The 20,405-nt window shown below is 36.1% G+C and overlaps 1 protein-coding gene across 1 annotated transcript; it reads left to right on the forward strand.

Annotated features, from left to right (window-relative positions):
• The first annotated feature begins 607 nt into the window (after positions 1 to 607).
• On the forward strand, positions 608 to 19,877 carry LOC142352017 (cytochrome c1, heme protein, mitochondrial-like). The gene is made up of 6 exons (XM_075404347.1): positions 608 to 849; positions 3,228 to 3,339; positions 3,794 to 3,969; positions 8,632 to 8,792; positions 18,198 to 18,298; positions 19,550 to 19,877. The coding sequence occupies exons 1-6, from the start codon at positions 662 to 664 to the stop codon at positions 19,670 to 19,672; spliced, it is 861 nt and encodes a 286-aa protein (XP_075260462.1). The 5' UTR covers positions 608 to 661; the 3' UTR covers positions 19,673 to 19,877.
• The last annotated feature ends 528 nt before the right edge of the window (positions 19,878 to 20,405 follow it).

Consider the following 20,405-nt stretch of genomic DNA (forward strand, 5'->3'; position numbering starts at 1 on the left):
GAGCCGTCTGGCTCTCTTTGAAATGAATCGCCTTGGAGTGTTTACGTAGAGTTATTTCAGAAATTCTTTATGCCGAATGAATTATATTGACCAGCTGTACGTTTTTCTTTCATGGGCGTGGCATCTCCGTTTGAAGGTGTAACACGTTTGCCGTCAATAAATTTCAATCATGGATGGGTCGGAAAAATCCGAGTTACTAAATGCTAACTGCAATACTGTTAGAGAACAAATGTGCCAAACCCTAATGACGTAATAAGAACAAAGTGGCGTTCATGCAGGATGCTCATAAGCGTTTTTTACTTAAATTCTTCCTCTTTGCCTTCTAAATCGTTTTCTTGGCTTTAGTATTTTAGATTAAACAGATGTAATTTAAAAAGTAGCGACGCCAGAAACTTCGAGATATAAAGGAAGCCAACTCAGATAACGTTTACCTAATCTAAAGCATTACTTTATGAAAAACTAAAAAAAAAGTAAGAAATCAAAATTGTTTAAGAACTTTTATCGTTAAATGTTCTTGTCAACAGAACGTTTCAGAAACAATTCGGCCTCATTTAACTTCAAAAAAAAATCAAAATATATGGTCCATGAAAATTTAGTCTACTCAGATCTTAATATTTTCAATTTTTCAGAGGGTTTTGATAATTGGGAGCATTCAACGAGAATGAGCAGGTTTTCATCTTCGGCCAGAAAGTGGCACCGGGTTTTCTCTGGAGTGGCGGCTGGCTCTGCTGTTGTGGCTGCTGGGGGAGCATTAGCTGTGGGATCTGTAGCCGCAGAGGGATTCGAGATTCACCCACCCCACTTTCACTGGAACCATAAGGGACCGTTAGACCAACTGGATATGAAAAGGTTGCTTATCTTAATAACAGTTTGTATATTTTTATATACATGAATTAAAACACTCGCGTGCATATTTGAAAATGCCGAAAGGATGCAGTGCCAGAAGTTAACTTCCATTAACTTTCCGCAGTTTCAAAGTAGCAAGGTTACGTGAACTGCAGAAGTCACTTCAAAACATTCTGGCTTAGAATCTCGAACCGCTACCCGGATCTCTATGAACGCCAGAGAGTCATGTAACCTATACTTTGGTCTAGTCTGCATGGGATTTCATATCATATGTTACCGCATTTAGTTTCCATAAAGGGTTCTTGCCTAAAGGTGTCTTGAATTTTTTCTGCAGAAAGACAAGGGACATGTTGTGTACAAGCCCTGATTTTCTTCAAAAAAATTGGAACAATGGTTTCAACAAAATGACTTTAATTGATATTCTCTATCAGCGGCTGGGCTGTCGAGAAAACAATGAAATTCCTAATAAAAATTTTGGGAACAGTTTGGTATCCAGACAGCAAATTTCTACCTTTTCCAAATTAGTTGAGCATCAAATGCAAGTATTCGTCTTTTATAGAACCATTGCTAGACATCTTTTAAATTGATGTTTTTGCTTGAATTTTAGATGGGCAAAGCAATAGTTATGGTGTTCTTTTTGAAACTCGATATTTGGTTGCTTTTTTTTACTTTTTTAGTCACTAATTGCTTTGTAATTGCTCTCACGAAATCTGTAGCAATTATTAGAGTTGCTGGTATTTTTTGTGGTTTTTCATACTGCCATTTTTTTGTCTGAACAACAAATTTTGGTGACCTTGAGTTTAAAGAAAAGGGGGCATATTTTTTGAAGCCCGTGTGCATTAAGTCACTGAGCAGTTCTCTAGATACCTTACTAGTCTCCGAGGTGACTTAAATTCGTATTGTGAAGCGCAATTCTTCCGTTAGTGCATAATCAAAAACTCTATTGAAAGTCTGTTCAGATTTTAGAGGAATGATTTGGGGAGAATAAACAGCCGTAGTTATAACCTCAGTTATAAGATGCCCAAGTTAATTGTCAATTCAGTTGTTAGTTACTTTTAAATTTCAATAGATTTTTCCGCATTCGAAATTTTACTCACTTTAAAAATTATACAGCAATGTTTCCATGTTTAGTTAAACGCAGACCGTTTTAGGATAAAAAATTAAAACAAACTCTGTCTGTTTTTCGGTCTATTATTATTTTTAATCAAAGTTCGGATATCTCAAAAACTTGTCGTGACAACAGGAAAATAATATTGGTAAGGCTAAGATCTTTAACGGCAAAAGGAAATATTCCTATGCAACAACTTGTATATCAGCGTTCCGATTTTCTGACTAAGTATTTTATTCAGTCATTTCATTTTTTTTGTTTATAATTACTTTTTTTAACTTTAATTCACGCATCTGCAATTTTGCGTATTTTGTGTGTTTGAAGAGTCAATTGTTGTTTGTTGATATTAAACATATATTTGCCTGATAAACTACAGATTAATCGACTTTTTGATGCACAAGCTAAATTTTGATTACATTATAAACAGATCTGTATTTTTGGGAAATCTTGGAGACTTTTTTCGTTCCATACCAGCTAGTATTTTTCAATAGATAATGTTACTGTACTTTGTTCTATAAATAGAATGGGTGGTTTTATGGTCGTTAGGGCGATGATTCATTATCTAATCAGGTTGTATAGCTTCGGTGGGGCTTCCGCAACCCACAACATTTGATTTAACTTCCTCTCCAACCTTCACATTTAGTAGGGAAATGCACTTTGAAAGAGGAGAGACAAATTAATTCCTCAGTTATGACGAATTATTGAATGGTAGCAAAAATGGATATCTTTTATTCAAAAACATGCTTTAATAACGGATGTTGAATCGCTGTTGCAATTTTCAAACTTTTAGGTGTGGCAGAAATTATCTGAACAGCCGATTGCTCGGCGAATTAATAAGCCATAAACATTCAAATTTAGCCATGTTGCTTCAGTTGCTATCGTGTGAAACTGAACGAGCGAATTATTGACTTGTTTAATAAAAGTAGGTTTAATAATATAATAAAAAAATATTATTAGCAGTTGCGTCTAGAGTCTCATTAAGACAACGATATCCGTTTCCAGGAATTTGGAAAATAGCAGTTTGGTTATATATAGGATACGTGAGTCTGATGAAGTCTCTGAAAATATCTGGCATTCGTCGATTCAGCGGTTTGAGGTGTAGTTCAGAATTTCGAAGTGACTTTCGTCTCGTAACCTTGCTTGAAACTGGAACACGGAAGTTTTCAAATCGCACTGTATATAGGGAAATCTCGCACTGCTGAGAGCTGGCGTTTTGAAACTAGCGACTAAATATTTCAAGAAGTGAACGTGCGTATTTTTGATTGTTTTTCAGTGTCCGTCGAGGCTATGAGGTGTACAAGCAAGTGTGTTCTGCATGTCACTCTATGAAGTACATGTGCTATAGGAACTTGGTTGAGAAGACACACACAGAAGACGAAGCAAGGGTCAGTCACTCTTAATACTATCAAAGGTTTAGTAATACCCAATATCACCCAATATATTAGCCTCTTGTTGAAAGAATTGAATTAAAAAAAGTTAAATCTATTGTTTTTGACCCCCATGCCGTTTGAGCAATTAACTCCCCTCCCGTTACTACGGACGTTACCAGGTAAAAAATAGCGCGTGCGTAGGTGACGGAAAAGTTTTGTGCCCGCTAAGCTGTCCGAGGTCGGAAACGAAAGATATCCGTCTTTTGCGACACCGTTCATTTGTTCAAAAAAGCAATGAGCGAATGGTTTCCATTGCATTAGTTCTGGCGGTCTGGCGACAACAACAGCTAAAAAAATTATCATCGTTTAATTACAATAAAGACTTTTACGGCTATGTTAGATTCCGTTTCTATTAGATTTGTGTATCGTGATTGGCTGCAATCAGCCATTGTTTGTTATAATTGCACAGGAGGAGGCTGCAGCCATCAATGTTGTGGACAGTGATCCGGATGACCAGGGCAACCCAGTGACCAGACCGGGAAAACTCAGTGACAGATTCCCAGATGCCTTTCCCAATGAGGAGGCAGCCAGATATGCCAATAATGGCGCCTACCCCCCGGATTTATCCCTAATTGTTAACGCCAGGTAACCAAAATAACGACTATAAGAGTACGTCTCATGTTGAACAAAAATCTAGAAACTGTAGTTGATTGTCGAGGCCTGTTTCTTTTTAATAGCCGCACAGCGATAGCTGGGGCTATTATTGGCCTTCTCTTGGTTTTTTACAATTCAAAGAATTTGAATTGTATTGGGGCGCTGTCTTTTTTTACGACTCGAAGAGGAGTATTGGAGAAGTCCTTTTTACGACTCGAAGAGGAGTATTGGAGAAGTCCTTTTTTTTAATCAATTTTATTGGAGTGATTTTTGAAGCGGGAAATGAAACGCAAGAAAAAATTTGGAGTGATTTTGGCGCTGAACAAAGTGAAGAGCGGAGCGAAAAAAGAGTGGTTTTTGTTCATACCGCTGTTTTTGAGAGAGCGAAAAATTGATGTGTGAAAAAATTTTCTCTAAGCGAGCGAAATTTTTTTGTTCACGTGCGGCATTTTAAAGCATTTTTTTTTCATTTATTTTGGTTAAGAGGTTTGGTTATGATTTTGTTTTAATTTTAGGCTGGTTTCGGTATTGGTTTGAAGGTTTCTGGAAATTAATATGAATTTTATGAAAATTCGGAGGTTTTTAATGTATTTTGCTGATTTTCGGGCTATTTTTTGCGTTTTTTGACGATTATTTTGTTTTACTGGCTCAAATGGGTATTGAAGAAACCCCTTCTACTTGAGCAATTTTATGATAACAATTGGTTACAGTTTTGTGGGTAAGAATCATTTTTTTGTGAAATATGACAAGAAATATGACAATATGACAAAAAAATGGCGAAAATTGGAACTGTTTTTCTTAATTTTTTGCAGTTTTCGTTTTTTCTGTTTTTAGCTAAGTTTCTTTGTCTATTATGACTTGCCTATTGTTTTGCGAGCATCTGGATACCCTATTGGTTGAAGGGAATTTTTCTTTGGATTTATATGTTTTTGAAATTTTAAAAAATTTAGTACCTTTTTCCAGTTTTTCAGTGAAAGTTGTTTTTAAGCTGATTTATTCATAATTTTAGCCTAAAGTATTTTTTCAAAATTCAGTTTTTTTTTGTAAGTACTAGTTGTTTTAATGAAGTTATTTTGGCAGAGATAGTTTTTTCGGATCTCAATTTATAACAAAATTTGATCAGATTTTTTATTATATTTTAACAGAATTGATTTTATTGTTTTTACTTCTTTGTTTCATGACTTTGTTTCAAGATAACCATAAATTAGTGAAGGCACGTTTTGTTTGATGAGTAGTTGGATGGCGTTTAAATGGATTTTCACTTCGAGTCGTTTCCGGAATTCTTGCGGCTATGTTTTTAAGATCTGTTCACACATTTTCATGATTTTTGAAGTCAAATTGGATTTTGGTCACGCCGAAACAGGAAATGGAGCGAAAAAACGAGTGGTTTTGGGGCGTGATATTTTCCGCTCTAATTTTAAAGTAGAGCGAGAAAACTGTGTTTGAACAAAAATTCGGTTTCTCGGTAGTAGTTTTTTGTTCACATGCGGCAATTTCAGTCTGATGTTTACTGTTTTTTCGATTTTTTGGATCGTATTTTTTTCTAAATGGTTTTCCCAATCCATTCACAGCTCATTCTAGGCCTAGTTTTTTGTTTGAATTAAATTTTCATTTCTCGCTAGTGGTTTTTTTGCTCAAATGCGGAATTTTGACATTGATTTTCTGTTTTTTTGTTATTTTATCTGATTTTTTAAAAAATGGTTTTCTGATTCCACTCATAGTCCATTCTATGTCTAATTTTTTTGTTTAGTCAATGAAAATTCTTTGAATTTTTCGTCAGGACTTTTCCTGCTATGTTTTTTTTAAGATCTGTTCACACATTTTCATGATTTTTGAAGTCAAATTGGAGTAGTGATTTTGGTCACGCCGAAACAGGAAGTGGAGCGAAAAAGCGAGTGGTTTTGCTGCGTGAATTTTTTTCGCTCCGAATTTAAGTAGAGTGAGAAAACGGTGTTTGAACAAAAATTCGCTTTCTCGCTAGTGGTTTTTTGTTCACATGCGGCAATTTGACTTTGATTTTTACTGTTCTTTCGTTTTTTTTGGATCGGATTTTCTTCTAAATGGTTTTACCAATCCATTCATAGTCCGTTCTAGGTCTAGTTTTCTGTTAAGTCAATGAAAATTCTTTGAATTGTACGTCAGTACTTGTCATGCTATGTTTTTTATTTCGTCGTCATAATTTTTGTTACGACCATCTGACGTCACAGCCACTTTTTGTTCATTCGTTCATGCAATTTCAACTGAATTGCATGTGTGACGTCATTTATGGCTCTTAGTGGAGCGAGTTTTTTGTTCATTCGCGTGATTAAATTTTTGGTCCCACTTGACTTACCTCACTCTCAAAAATGACTTCCTCACTTTTAAATTGACTTTTATTTACTTTAATTCAAAGAGATAAGGTCAAATGGGTGTGTGTCACTCTAAATGAAGGTTATTTGAGATCAGCTAATTGAGGCAGCAATAACTTATACAGATTTTTAATCAAAATTTAATAGATCAGCCTTCAATGAAAAGACCATTTTTTTGGTCTGTCTTTACTGTTTTTTAGACTGCCGATCTACGAATCTATTGCGGCTATTTTCTGGCATTTTGCCAGCTATGTTTTTCTCAGTTTTTGTAGATAAAGAGTTTTAGAAACGGGCAATTTCAAATAGACTATTTTTAAACACCGCTTTCGCATGAATAGCCACAAAAATTAATTGAAGTTAGCATGACATCTACTGGACGACGAGTTTATTCATTTGACTGAAAATCTACCTGCAGATTAGTACCTGATAAATAAATTATTAAACCTATCAGATCTGGGAAAGAGTTTGCATTGTGTTTTTAGAGTACAATTCCAATCGCACCAATGAAAAGTATGTAACCAGTAAATAATAAAAGAACAAAACATCATGTTACAATTTCTAATAATTAATAGCCGCGTCCTCAATTCCAGGCGGCTATTATAGCGCTCCTAATTTTTTTTACGACTCGAACAGGAGTATTGAGATTTACAGGTTTTTACGACTCGAAGAGGAGTATTGAGATTCGACGGGTTTTTACGACTCGAAGAGGAGTATTGATATTCTACAGGTTTTTACGACTCGAAGACGGGTATTGATATTCTACAGGTTTTTACGACTCGAAGAGGAGTATTGATATTCTACAGGTTTTTTTTAGCAGAAAGCAAGTTTGTTCATGACTTGAATTTTGACTTCTTTCTAATCGAGCTTTTACCTCCTTTTTTATTGTTGACTTCTGTTTTCGAACATTGGACTTTAACAATAGCTTAGTTTGTAATGTATAGCAGTTGTTAAATCTGTAATTCAAGGTGGAGAGGTCAATTTGAGAAAATTTGATCCCATGTAACTACCTACCCCCCCCCCCCCCCACGTACCTACCTACCCATCCCCTCCACCTACCGACCTACAACCCCCGCCCGCAACGTGCCTACCCCCCACCCCACCTACCAGCCCCCACCACCACCTACAACCCCCCCCCCCCCCACCAGCACCTACCCACACCCCTCAAATGAAAAAAATTTAACGCTTTTTTTTGTTATATTGATCTACTATTTTTGTTATTTCTAGTGTTTTTTTCGATATTCTGATTTTGTCCAAGTTAGGGTAGATATTATTTTGCACGACGATTCAAGTCTTTTCCGGTTTTCTATCGGCTATGTTTTTTTAGCAGAAAGCAAGTTTGTTCATGACTTGAATTTTGACTTCTTTCTGTTCGAGCATTTACCTCCGTTTGTGATTGTTGACCTCTGTTTTCGAACATTGCACTTTAACTGTAGCTTCGTTTGCAATCTGTAGCAATTAGGAACTGCTGGTAATGTTCAAGTTGAAGAGGTCATTTTGAGTTTTTTGTTCCTATATAAGTCACCCCTAATTATCTAAACTACACCGTCTATTTTGATGTTCTGATTTCGGTAAGGTTATGTTAGAGATTATAATGCACGACGATTCGAGTCGTTTCCGGTATTCTACCGGCTATGTTTTTTTTACTTCGTCTAACTGATATTTGTTTCGTCTTACCCTGACTTCTTGGAATTGACTTTTTCAATGACTTACCCCACTCAAAAAAATGACTTCTGAACTCACTTATGGAACTTTAAATTTTATGAACATTTACTTGTTAAAGGTCAACAGTGTGCATCTAAGTAGTGCCAAACATATATGCCCTAATTCTTGATTATTAGAGTCTTGATTTTTTGATTTCGAATATTAATTTTGGGATCTTCTCCGTTTGTGCCCCCAGTACGTTATGCACCCCCAGTTACAGAGCACGTGCCATTACATAGTAAGTCATTATGTAAAAATTATTGCACGCGCATCTGAGGGGTGCAAATAATATGCGCCCACTAAGCTGATGGGGGACAAACATAAAGATCCTAATTTTGAAAAGCGTTATTAGAGCTTTCTCCTTATAGAGCTTATGTGTCTCATAAAAATGACAGTCAAAAGCTAACCCAAAAAGTCTAGTGGTCTATTAAAGGACTGGTGGTCGATCTGTCTATCTAATCTCTTTAGTTGTTTCAATTCATGGAAGGCCCCATGTCTATCGCGGCTATTTTCCGGCAATCTGCCGGCTATGTTTTTAAATGGCTGATCCATCGAGGTCGTTTTTGTGCGTTTGTCTTGTTGATGCGTGAAATGTATTTTGCAGGCATGGCAACGAAGACTACATCTTTGCCCTGTTGACTGGGTATTACGACCCCCCTGCAGGCGTGGAGCCACATGAGGACCAGTACTTCAATGCATACATGCCTGGAAACTGGATCTCAATGGCTCCTCCTCTCTACAATGAGATCATTGAATACTCAGACGGTACTTGACCTTCTATAGAGTTTTTTTTAAATAGCTGAGAAACGATAGCTGAAGTTATTATTAGCTTTCTCTTTTTTGCAATTCAAAAAATTTGAATTGTATTGGGGCGCTGTCTTTTTATTACGACTCGAAGAGGAGTATTGGAGAAGATTATTGGAGTGAATTTTGAAGCATGAATTTTGAAATGAAACGTGTGAAAAATTTTGGAGTGGTTTGAGTGCTGAACAAAATGGAAGAGTGGAGCGAAAAGAGAACTTGAGAACTCGTACCTGTTTTCGGGAACGAAAACTTCGAGGTGTGCAAAAAATTCTGTAAGCGAGCAAAATTTTTTGTTCACGTGCGGCTTTTTGAAACAGTTATTATAGCTGCGAAGCTGTAAGCTGAGCGTAGCTATATTGCGGTGCTCTTGGTTTTTACAATTAAAAGAATTTGAATTGTATTGGGGCGTTGTCTTTTTTTAAGATATGTTCACACATTTTTATGATTTTTGAAGTCAAATTGGAGTAGTGATTTTGGTCACGCCGAAACAGGAAGTGGAGCGAAAAGGCGAGTGGTTTTGCGGCGTGATATTTTTTCGCTTTAAATTTAAAGTAGAGTGAGAAAACGGTGTTTGAACAAAAATTCGATTTCTCGCTAGTGGTTTTTTGTTCATATGCGGCAATTTAACTTTGGTTTTTTATAGCTGCGAAGCTGTAAGCTGAGCGAACCTATATTGCGTTGCTCTTGGTTTTTTTTTGTTTCGTCTGACCCTCTTTTTTCGTTTTACGTTTGTTCACACAGCAGAGCTAAAAAAGTCAAATTTTGTGAATGACTTCTTCCTCTCACTAACGGCATTTGCGCGCGTGACGTCATTTCTCACTCGCTTTAGCAAAAGTTTTTAGGTTATTTGCGTGATTAGATTTTGATCATACGTGACCTACCTCACTCAATAAAATGACTTTTGCACTTAAGTTTAATTTGAATTTGTTTAAGGTCAAAGGAACGCATTTGTGCAGTAAAGGTCCCTAATGAGAGGCGTCTGCGGAATGAATTTTAACAAGCTTTAATAATTTATCGCTGAATGTTTTTTACCTAGTTTTTTTGAGCGGCGTCGATTTTTTTTTCAATTTAGATCTGTATCTGTTTCTATCTGTATTATATGGCACGCAGGTCTATTCTTTCGCAGCTATTCCGGCAATCTGCCGGCTATTTTACTGTTTTTTCGACTTGTTGGATAGGATTTTGTTCTAAATGGTTTTCGCAATCCATTCATAGTCCGTTTTAGGTCTAGTTTTCTGTTTAGTCAATGAAAATTCTTTGAATTGTACGTCAGGAGTTGTCCTGCTATTTTTTTTTTGTTTCGTCTGACGCTCTTTTTCATTTTACATTTGTTTACACAGCAAAGCTGAAAAAGTCTAATTTTTTGAATGACTTCCTCCACTCACTAACGGCGTTTGCACGCGTGACGTCATTTCTCACTCTTTAACAAAAGTGTTTTGCGTGATTAGATTTTGGTCATACGTGACTTACCTCACTCAATAAAATGACTTTTGCACTTTAAAACTTAAGTTTAATTTGAATTTGTTTAAGGTGAAAGGAACTTATATGTACAGTAAAGGTCCCTAATAGGAGGCTTCTGAGGGATGAATTTTTACAAGTTTTATTAATTTACCGCTGAATGTTTTACCTAGCTTTTTGAGAGGCGTCAATTTTTTTCAATTTAGATCTTTCTGTTTCTATCTCTTTTATACGGCACGCAGGTGTATTCTTTCGCAGCTCTTCCGGCAATCTGCCGGCTATGTTACTGTTTTTTCGGCTTGTTGGATAGGATTTTGTTCTAAATGGTTTTCGCAATCCATTCATAGTCCGTTTTAGGTCTAGTTTTCTGTTTAGTCAATGAAAATTCTTTGAATTGTACGTCAGGAGTTGTCCTGCTATGTTTTTTTTGTTTCGTCTGACGCTCTTTTTCATTTTACATTTGTTTACATAGCAAAGCTGAAAAAGTCTAATTTTTTGAATGACTTCCTCCACTCACTAACGGCGTTTGCACGCGTGACGTCATTTCTCACTCTTTAACAAAAGTGTTTTGCGTGATTAGATTTTGATCATACTTGACTTACCTCACTCAATAAAATGACTTTTGCACTTTAAAACTTAAGTTTAATTTGAATTTGTTTAAGGTCAAAGGAACTTATATGTACAGTAAAGGTCCCTAATAGGAGGCTTCTGAGGGATGAATTTTTACAAGTTTTATTAATTTATCGCTGAATGTTTTTTTACCTAGCTTTTTGAGAGGCGTCAATTTTTTTTCAATTGAGATCTTTCTGTTTCTATCTCTTTTATACGGCACGCAGGTGTATTCTTTCGCAGCTCTTCCGGCAATGTGCCGGCTATGTTACTGTTTTTTCGACTTGTTGGATAGGATTTTGTTCTAAATGGTTTTCGCAATCCATTCATAGTCCGTTTTAGGTCTAGTTTTCTGTTTAGTCAATGAAAATTCTTTGAATTGTACGTCAGGAGTTGTCCTGCTATGTTTTTTTTTGTTTCGTCTGACGCTCTTTTTCATTTTACATTTGTTTACACAGCAAAGCTGAAAAAGTCTAATTTTTTGAATGACTTCCTCCACTCACTAACGGCGTTTGCACGCGTGACGTCATTTCTCACTCTTTAACAAAAGTGTTTTGCGTGATTAGATTTTGATCATACGTGACTTACCTCACTCAATAAAATGACTTTTGCACTTTAAAACTTAAGTTTATTTTGAATTTGTTTAAGGTCAAAGGAACTTATATGTACAGTAAAGGTCCCTAATAGGAGGCTTCTGAGGGATGAATTTTTACAAGTTTTATTAATTTATCGCTGAATGTTTTTTTACCTAGCTTTTTGAGAGGCGTCAATTTTTTTTCAATTTAGATCTTTCTGTTTCTATCTCTTTTATACGGCACGCAGTTGTATTCTTTCGCAGCTCTTCCGGATATCTGCCGGCTATGTTACTGTTTTTTCGACTTGTTGGATAGGATTTTGTTCTAAATGGTTTTCGCAATCCATTCATAGTCCGTTTTAGGTCTAGTTTTCTGTTTAGTCAATGAAAAATCTTTGAATTGTACGTCAGGAGTTGTCCTGCTATGTTTTTTTGTTTCGTCTGACGCTCTTTTTCATTTTACATTTGTTTATACAGCAAAGCTGAAAAAGTCTAATTTTTTGAATGACTTCCTCCACTCACTAACGGCGTTTGCACGCGTGACGTCATTTCTCACTCTTTAACAAAAGTGTTTTGCGTGATTAGATTTTGATCATACGTGACTTACCTCACTCAATAAAACGACTTTTGCACTTTAAAACTTAAGTTTAATTTGAATTTGTTTAAGGTCAAAGGAACTTATATGTACCGTAAAGGTCCCTAATAGGAGGCTTCTGAGGGATGAATTTTTACAAGTTTTATTAATTTATCGCTGAATGTTTTTTTACCTAGCTTTTTGAGAGGCGTCAATTTTTTTTCAATTGAGATCTTCCTGTTTCTATCTCTTTTATACGGCACGCAGGTGTATTCTTTCGCAGCTCTTCCGGCAATCTGCCGGCTATGTTACTGTTTTTTTGACTTGTTGGATAGGATTTTGTTCTAAATGGTTTTCGCAATCCATTCATAGTCCGTTTTAGGTCTAGTTTTCTGTTTAGTCAATGAAAATTCTTTGAATTGTACGTCAGGAGTTGTCCTGCTATGTTTTTTTTGTTTCGTCTGACGCTCTTTTTCATTTTACATTTGTTTACACAGCAAAGCTGAAAAAGTCTAATTTTTTGAATGACTTCCTCTACTCACTAACGGCGTTTGCACGCGTGACGTCATTTCTCACTCTTTAACAAAAGTGTTTTGCGTGATTAGATTTTGATCATACGTGACTTACCCCACTCAATAAAATGACTTTTGCACTTTAAAACTTAAGTTTAATTTGAATTTGTTTAAGGTCAAAGGAACTTATATGTACAGTAAAGGTCCCTAATAGGAGTCTTCTGCGGGATGAATTTTTACAAGTTTTATTAATTTATCGCTGAATGTTTTTTTACCTAGCTTTTTGAGAGGCGTCAATTTTTTTTCAATTTAGATCTTTCTGTTTCTATCTCTTTTATACGGCACGCAGGTGTATTCTTTCGCAGCTCTTCCGGCAATCTGCCGTCTATGTTACTGTTTTTTCGACTTGTTGGATAGGATTTTGTTCTAAATGGTTTTCGCAATCCATTCATAGTCCGTTTTAGGTCTAGTTTTCTGTTCAGTCAATGAAAATTCTTTGAATTGTACGTCAGTTGTCCTGCTATGTTTTTTTTGTTTCGTCTGACGCTCTTTTGCGTTTTACATTTGTTTACACAGCAAAGCTGAAAAAGTCTAATTTTTTGAATGACTTCCTCCACTCACTAACGGCGTTTGCACGCGTGACGTCATTTCTCACTCTTTAACAAAAGTGTTTTGCGTGATTAGATTTTGATCATACGTGACTTACCTCACTCAATAAAATGACTTTTGCACTTTAAAACTTAAGTTTAATTTGAATTTGTTTAAGGTCAAAGGAACTTATATGTACAGTAAAGGTCCCTAATAGGAGGCTTCTGAGGGATGAATTTTTACAAGTTTTATTAATTTATCGCTGAATGTTTTTTTACCTAGCTTTTTGAGAGGCGTCAATTTTTTTTCAATTGAGATCTTTCTGTTTCTATCTCTTTTATACGGCACGCAGGTGTATTGTTTCGCAGCTCTTCCGGCAATCTGCCGGCTATGTTACTGTTTTTTCGACTTGTTAGATAGGATTTTGTTCTAAATGGTTTTCGCAATCCATTCATAGTCCGTTTTAGGTCTAGTTTTCTGTTTAGTCAATGAAAATTCTTTGAATTGTGCGTCAGGAGTTGTCCTGCTATGTTTTTTTTGTTTCGTCTGACGCTCTTTTTCGTTTTACATTTGTTCACACAGCAAAGCTGAAAAAATCAAATTTTCTGAATGACTTCTTCCTCTCACTAACGGCATTCGCGCGTTACGTCATTTCTCACTCGCTTTTGCAAAAGTTTTTAGGTTATTTGCGTGATTAGATTTTGATCATACGTGATTTACCTCACTCAATAAAATGACTTTTGCACTTTAAAACTTAAGTTTAATTTGAATTTGTTTAAGGTCAAAGGAACTTATATGTACAGTAAAGGTCCCTAATAGGAGTCTTCTGCGGGATGAATTTTTACAAGTTTTATTAATTTATCGCTGAATGTTTTTTTACCTAGCTTTTTGAGAGGCGTCAATTTTTTTTCAATGGAGATCTTTCTGTTTCTATCTCTTTTATACGGCACGCAGGTGTATTCTTTCGCAGCTCTTCCGGCAATCTGCCGGCTATGTTACTGTTTTTTCGACTTGTTGGATAGGATTTTGTTCTAAATGGTTTTCGCAATCCATTCATAGTCCGTTTTAGGTCTAGTTTTCTGTTTAGTCAATGAAAATTCTTTGAATTGTACGTCAGGAGTTGTCCTGCTATGTTTTTTTTTTTCGTCTGACGCTTTTTTTCGTTTTACATTTGTTCACACAGCAAAGCTGAAAAAATCAAATTTTCTGAATGACTTCTTCCTCTCACTAATGGCATTTGCACGCGTGACGTCATTTCTCACTCTTTAACAAGGTGTTTTGCGTGATTAGATTTTGATCATACGTGACTTACCTCACTCAATAAAATGACTTTTGCACTTTAAAACTTAAGTTTAATTTGAATTTGTTTAAGGTCAAAGGAACTTATATGTACAGTAAAGGTCCCTAATAGGAGGCTTCTGCGGGATGAATTTTTACAAGTTTTATTAATTTATCGCTGAATGTTTTTTTACCTAGCTTTTTGAGAGGCGTCAATTTTTTTTCAATTTAGATCTTTCTGTTTCTCTCTTTTATACGCACGCAGGTGTATTCTTTCGCAGCTCTTCCGGCAATCTGCCGGCTATGTTACTGTTTTTCGACTTGTTGGATAGGATTTTGTTCTAAATGGTTTTCGCAATCCATTCATAGTCCGTTTTAGGTCTAGTTTTCTGTTCAGTCAATGAAAATTCTTTGAATTGTACGTCAGGAGTTGTCCTGCTATGTTTTTTTCTGTTTCGTCTGACGCTCTTTTTCGTTTTACATTTGTTTACACAGCAAAGCTGAAAAAATCAAATTTTCTGAATGACTTCTTCCACTCACTAACGGCGTTTGCACGCGTGACGTCATTTCTCACTCTTTAACAAAAGTGTTTTGCGTGAATAGATTTTGATCATACGTGACTTACCTCACTCAATAAAATGACTTTTGCACTTTAAAACTTAAGTTTAATTTGAATTTGTTTAAGGTCAAAGGAACTTATATGTACAGTAAAGGTCCCTAATAGGAGGCTTCTGCGGGATGAATTTTTACAAGTTTTATTAATTTATCGCTGAATGTTTTTTTACCTAGCTTTTTGAGAGGCGTCACTTTTTCAATTTAGATCTTTCTGTTTCTCTCTTTTATACGGCACGCAGGTGTATTCTTTCGCAGCTCTTCCGGCAATCTGCCGGCTATGTTTTCTTAATTTTTTGTTTTAGAAGTTTGATTATGATATTGTATTATGTTTAAGGTTGTTTTGATAGTGGTTTGAGAGTTTCTTGTTATTAATAGAATTTTATACCACTTTGCTGGTTATTTAGATAATTTGTTGAATTTTAGGCGATTTTTACGCGTTGTGTTTTGTTTTAATGCACTGTGCGGGATTTGAATGTGCTCTCGTAATATTAAAATAATTCATAACCTTTTTCTTGATTTTTCAAGTTGTTTTTAAATACTTTTTGTATTTTTCAAGTTTTTATAGCATTTGGGGATCTCTATGGTTCAAAATTAGTTGTTTTTTTGCCGTTTGATTCTTTTGATTTTTGTTTTGAGTTGTATTGGTAAAGATGATTTAGTAATTTTTATGCAGATTTTGCTGATTTGTCTGTTTTTCCGCGTCATTTTGCTAATTTCTTCTAATTTTGTGCTTGTCGCTACTTTTTAATTGCTCTTGAACCAAGTTCATAGCAATTATTGTAAACGCCGTAGTCTTTTTTATGCGAATGTTTTGCTTGACCTTTTTGCGCTTGTTTAGAACATTCTTTGACTTCTCAATTGACTTTTTCACGCTTTCGTTCTTCATTATTGAGTGATCTCTATTGCTCTCACTCCGAAGTAAAGCTTAACATAGCAAGGAGAACGGCGTGATAGCTGAGTGGGCAGTGCTTCTGGTCAGTGAGGTCAATGGGTCGAGTCCCGGCGTGGTAAACTTTTTTTGCACCCTTAAGGAGAAATTTATCTAGACTACAGCCCCTGAATAAAATTGCCTCGCTTGTCGTTTAAGAGCAATTCTTCCGACATTAGTCGGTTTATGTTTACTGTTCAATCTCTTTCAAATTTTTTCTAGATGTGAAACTGGAAGTCATTGAAAGCTAGACAGTTCACCTTTCAATTAAAAACAATACAATTCTCTAACGTTCTTGGCTTTTTTTGTATAAATCGGCACGGTTTTTGATTGGGGTCTGCTTGATCAGAATTAGTAATAAAAAATGTTCAAAATAATGGTTCGGATTGAGCATATTGGCTATTTGTCTATATTTTGTGACAAATTTTTGTTGAAACTGTGCAGCGATTATACTTTTCTCACGTATGACATGTTGTTTTGCCCATAGTTTTTTGCAGTTGCAACTTATAAAGAAATTTTTATCAGATGCTTTATTTTTTCTGGTCAGATACCTTTTCATTGTTCATTTTCATGTTATTGTTTCAAAGTGATTAATTTCGTAAAGATTTTTTTTACGACCAAATGACGTCGCAATCTCTTCAAATCGGCTTTTTGTGAATTCGTTCATATAATTTAAACTCAAATGCGTGTATGGCCTCATTTTTCAATAACCGCGAAGCGATAGCCGAGGCTATTATAGGCCTTCTCCTGGTTTTTATTGCTTCGTCAAGAGTTTTTGCTACTGAATTGTGTGCGTTATGTCATTTTGCACTCTTAGTGGAGAGATTTTTGTTCATTCGTGTGATTAAGCTTTTGGTCACGCGTGCCTTACCTCACTCTCAAAAATGAGTTCCTCTCTCTGAAACTGACTTTTCTTTGTTTCAAAGAGATAATGTCAAATGAGTGTATATCACTCTAATTGAAGATTATTTAAGACCAGCTAATATAAGCAGCAATAAGTTATAGGTTCTCAATCAAAATATAACATCTCAACATTTAATGAAAGGTATAATTTTTGTCTGTCTTGTTTTACTTTCTTTTTGGGACTGCAGATCTACAAAGCTATCTCGGCTGTTTTATGGCTATCTGCCAGCACTCTGATTCACTCTTATTGCAGCGAGTGTTTTGTTCATTAGCATGATTAAGTTTTTGGTCACATGTCTAACCTCACTCTCAAAAATGACTTCCTCACACTCAAGTTTACTTTTTCTACTTTATTTCAAAGAGATAAGGTCAAGTGTGCGTGTGTGTGTGTGTGTGTGTGTGTGTGTGTGTGTGTGTGTGTGTGCGTGCGTATGTGTTTGTGTGTTTGCGTATGTGTGGGTGTGTGTGTGTTTGTGTGTGTGCGTGTGTCGCCCTAATTGAAGGTTATTTAGGAGCAGCTAATACAGGCAGCAATACGTTATACAGATTCTTAATAAAAATTTAACATCTCAGCACTTATTGAAAAGAACAGATTTCGTTTTTGGCCTGTCTTTTTTACTTTCGTTTCCAGACTGCAGATCTACGAAGCTCTCGCAGCTTTTTTCTGGCACTCTGCCATTTATGTTTTGGTACTTCCATTTATCCCCCACTAATTAACGCCTCTCAAAATTATTGCCCCGTCAGTATGGCATGTGTACGATAATGGGGGAGGGCTATGAAGGCAAACTTTAATGATCGAATACTGATCACATGGACAGCGGCATTTCAATTGATTATTGAATGTTAAATATAGAACCTATTCATAGCCAAGAACAAAACTACTTCTAGCAATACTAATATTATATACCACACCATTCAAATTATATTCTATCTACGCTTTTTAACTGAAAATCCTGTGGTCTTATTATCATGCAGTTTCTGATAAAATGAATAGCTTCAGGTTGAAGACTGCCATTGTCATTACAGATCCCATTTTTATAGTCTTGTGAAGGCGCACATCAATGTGATTTTTTCTGTCTTTTTTCTGAAAATTTTGGCGAAAGTTCTGCTCCAGCTTTTGAAAAATAGGCTGCCTGCTTTTTTTCTCAGCAGTAAAGAAACAGACATGGATTTCCTCTGATTGATCTAATACCATAAATTAGGTAACCTGTCTTACTTGATAATAAATTTGTATGATAAGTTATTTATACATCATAATTGAAAAGTAATGAGAATCCATTTGACATACATTAGTAGTACATATATCATGTTATTTTGTGTTTGTTAGGAACCCCAGCAACGCAGTCCCAATTGGCCAAAGACGTGGTCACCTTTCTGAGGTGGTCTGCGGAGCCAGAGTTCAACGATAGAAAACGAATGTTCATCAAGGTAATATTGCTGACAGTAGTCGATTACTATACAGAACTTTCATTTATAGCATCAAGAAGTATTTGTATCTTCAGCTGAATTGATATCAGCTTTTAAGTAATGGTCACGTGACTCTGCTTGAAGTCATTGAGAACTTCTGGCGTTTATCGAGAACCTCGAAGCGGTTCGCGAGATATCAAGTCAGAATTTCGAAGTGACTTCTGCAGAGTCACGTAACCATGCTTAAAGCACGAAGCGCGCACGTTTTAAATGACGAAAGTCAACGGAAGTCAATTTCTGGCTAAGTATGAAACTTCTGATATTTCGACATTTTAAAAAGTGCACGTGAATGTTTTAATTGTTCTTACATTTTTTGAAATATGGGAATGTATATGCAAGGCCGGTTGTGTTTTTTCGGTCAAATTTTGGATCTGTTCTGTTTTGGCCCCCTAAGCTTAGTGAGCATAAATTTTTTATGACCCACAGGCGCACGTGTTATTTTCTTACCTAGTAACGTGCTATATAACAACCTATAATTTGTTACTGGGGGTCATAGAAACACTAAATTTTTCTCAAGTCTGTGGCCACTATGCTAAAAAAGTAACAAAATCAAAAAATATTGATGTCATTCAAGCTCATTAAAAGAATGGATCAATTCTGTTCTGGCCCACCAGTTTAGTGGGCATATGTCTTTTACGCCCCCAGGCGCACGTGCTATTTTATATATTAACGTGCTGTATAACAACCTATAATTTGTTACTGGGGGTCGTAAAAAAACAATGGGGGGGGGGGGGGAGGGGAGGGGTGAAACAGAATAGATCCCACTTTTTTTGCTTTTTTGCGTACAGTGGAGAAAAATGAGAAACATTATTTTGAAGGCACTAGAGGTTCATTTGATTATAGAACCAAAAGAACCATTAAAATTGCCATTATATATGCAAATTAAAAAGGAAACACTTGGAAAAGTTGAAGCGTAAAATAATAGTTGGAAAGGTGGGATGGGGGTAGTTGATGGGACGTTTGCCCCTGTTCCATTTATGCATCAGCTATAGTATTTGCTCTCAAAGGAAGTATGCAACATTTTTTTAGTCATGCGGTCTTTTTTAATGCAATTTTGACACTGACTTTACGCCCTCCACCCACAGCGTCCTCCCAACTCCCTCCCCCCCCCAATCCCCATCCCTGCACAATGTTGCACCCGTAACCCAGAGCGCTCGAGCCCCTTCCCCGTGTGTTTCCATGTTTTAGTCGACAAGGTCTTTTTTGTTTTAGGCGATCACACTGACGGGTATTTGCGGGGTTTTTGCATACGCATTTAAGATGAGAAAGTGGTCAATACTCAAAACAAGGAAGACTTACTACCACAATCCCAAATCAGGAAAGATCATCAAATAAGCCATCGAGTAGAATTAAATGTACTTCAAGGCAACGACTGTCAGTCCCCCAGCACAAATCTTAACCCGAGCAAATGGAACCGAAAACTCGTTTGACTAAACTGTTGTAATAATGGCAAATGTAGTATGTGGACTTTTAGGTTCAGAGTTAACACCAATTCTATGCCGTAACTCGATAAATGTGAATTGAAATACTTTGAAGAAAATAGTTCAGTTGCTCTCAAACGAAGTTTGAAGCAATTATTGTGAGTGTGTAACCGTTTTCGCTTTTCTAGAAAATTCGCTCCCAAGTGACTTTCAAGCTTGACTTCTACTTTTGTGTGATCTAAATTGCTCTCATTCAAAATTAACCTCTATTGCTAAAATAAAGCAGATTGTAAGGAGGGCGTATCGAAGAAAGAGTAGCTGAGTTGTTAAGGTCGCAGACTGTCATGCAGGAGGTAGGAGGTTGCGCGTTCAAGTCCCTCTTGTTTTTGCACCAATAAAAAATTTGTAAGCTAGTTCCATCTTAATTTAATCGCCGCGCCTGTCATTTGAGAACATTTCATCCGACGTGTGAGACGGTTTATGATTACATGTTAAATTGCTCTCAGTCTAAGTTTACAGCAATTAAAGTAGTCCTGTGATCTATTTTAATGAGGTTTTTGTCTTAACAGGATTTTCATCTGTCCCTTCAAACTTTCGTCATCAAAAACAGGATAAACAGGTAAAGCGCACAGAGCATTAAGTGACTG

Source organism: Convolutriloba macropyga, chromosome 13 (genome assembly GCF_964194025.1).
Source record: "Convolutriloba macropyga chromosome 13, txConMacr16.3, whole genome shotgun sequence".
Classification (NCBI taxonomy): domain Eukaryota; kingdom Metazoa; phylum Xenacoelomorpha; order Acoela; family Convolutidae; genus Convolutriloba; species Convolutriloba macropyga.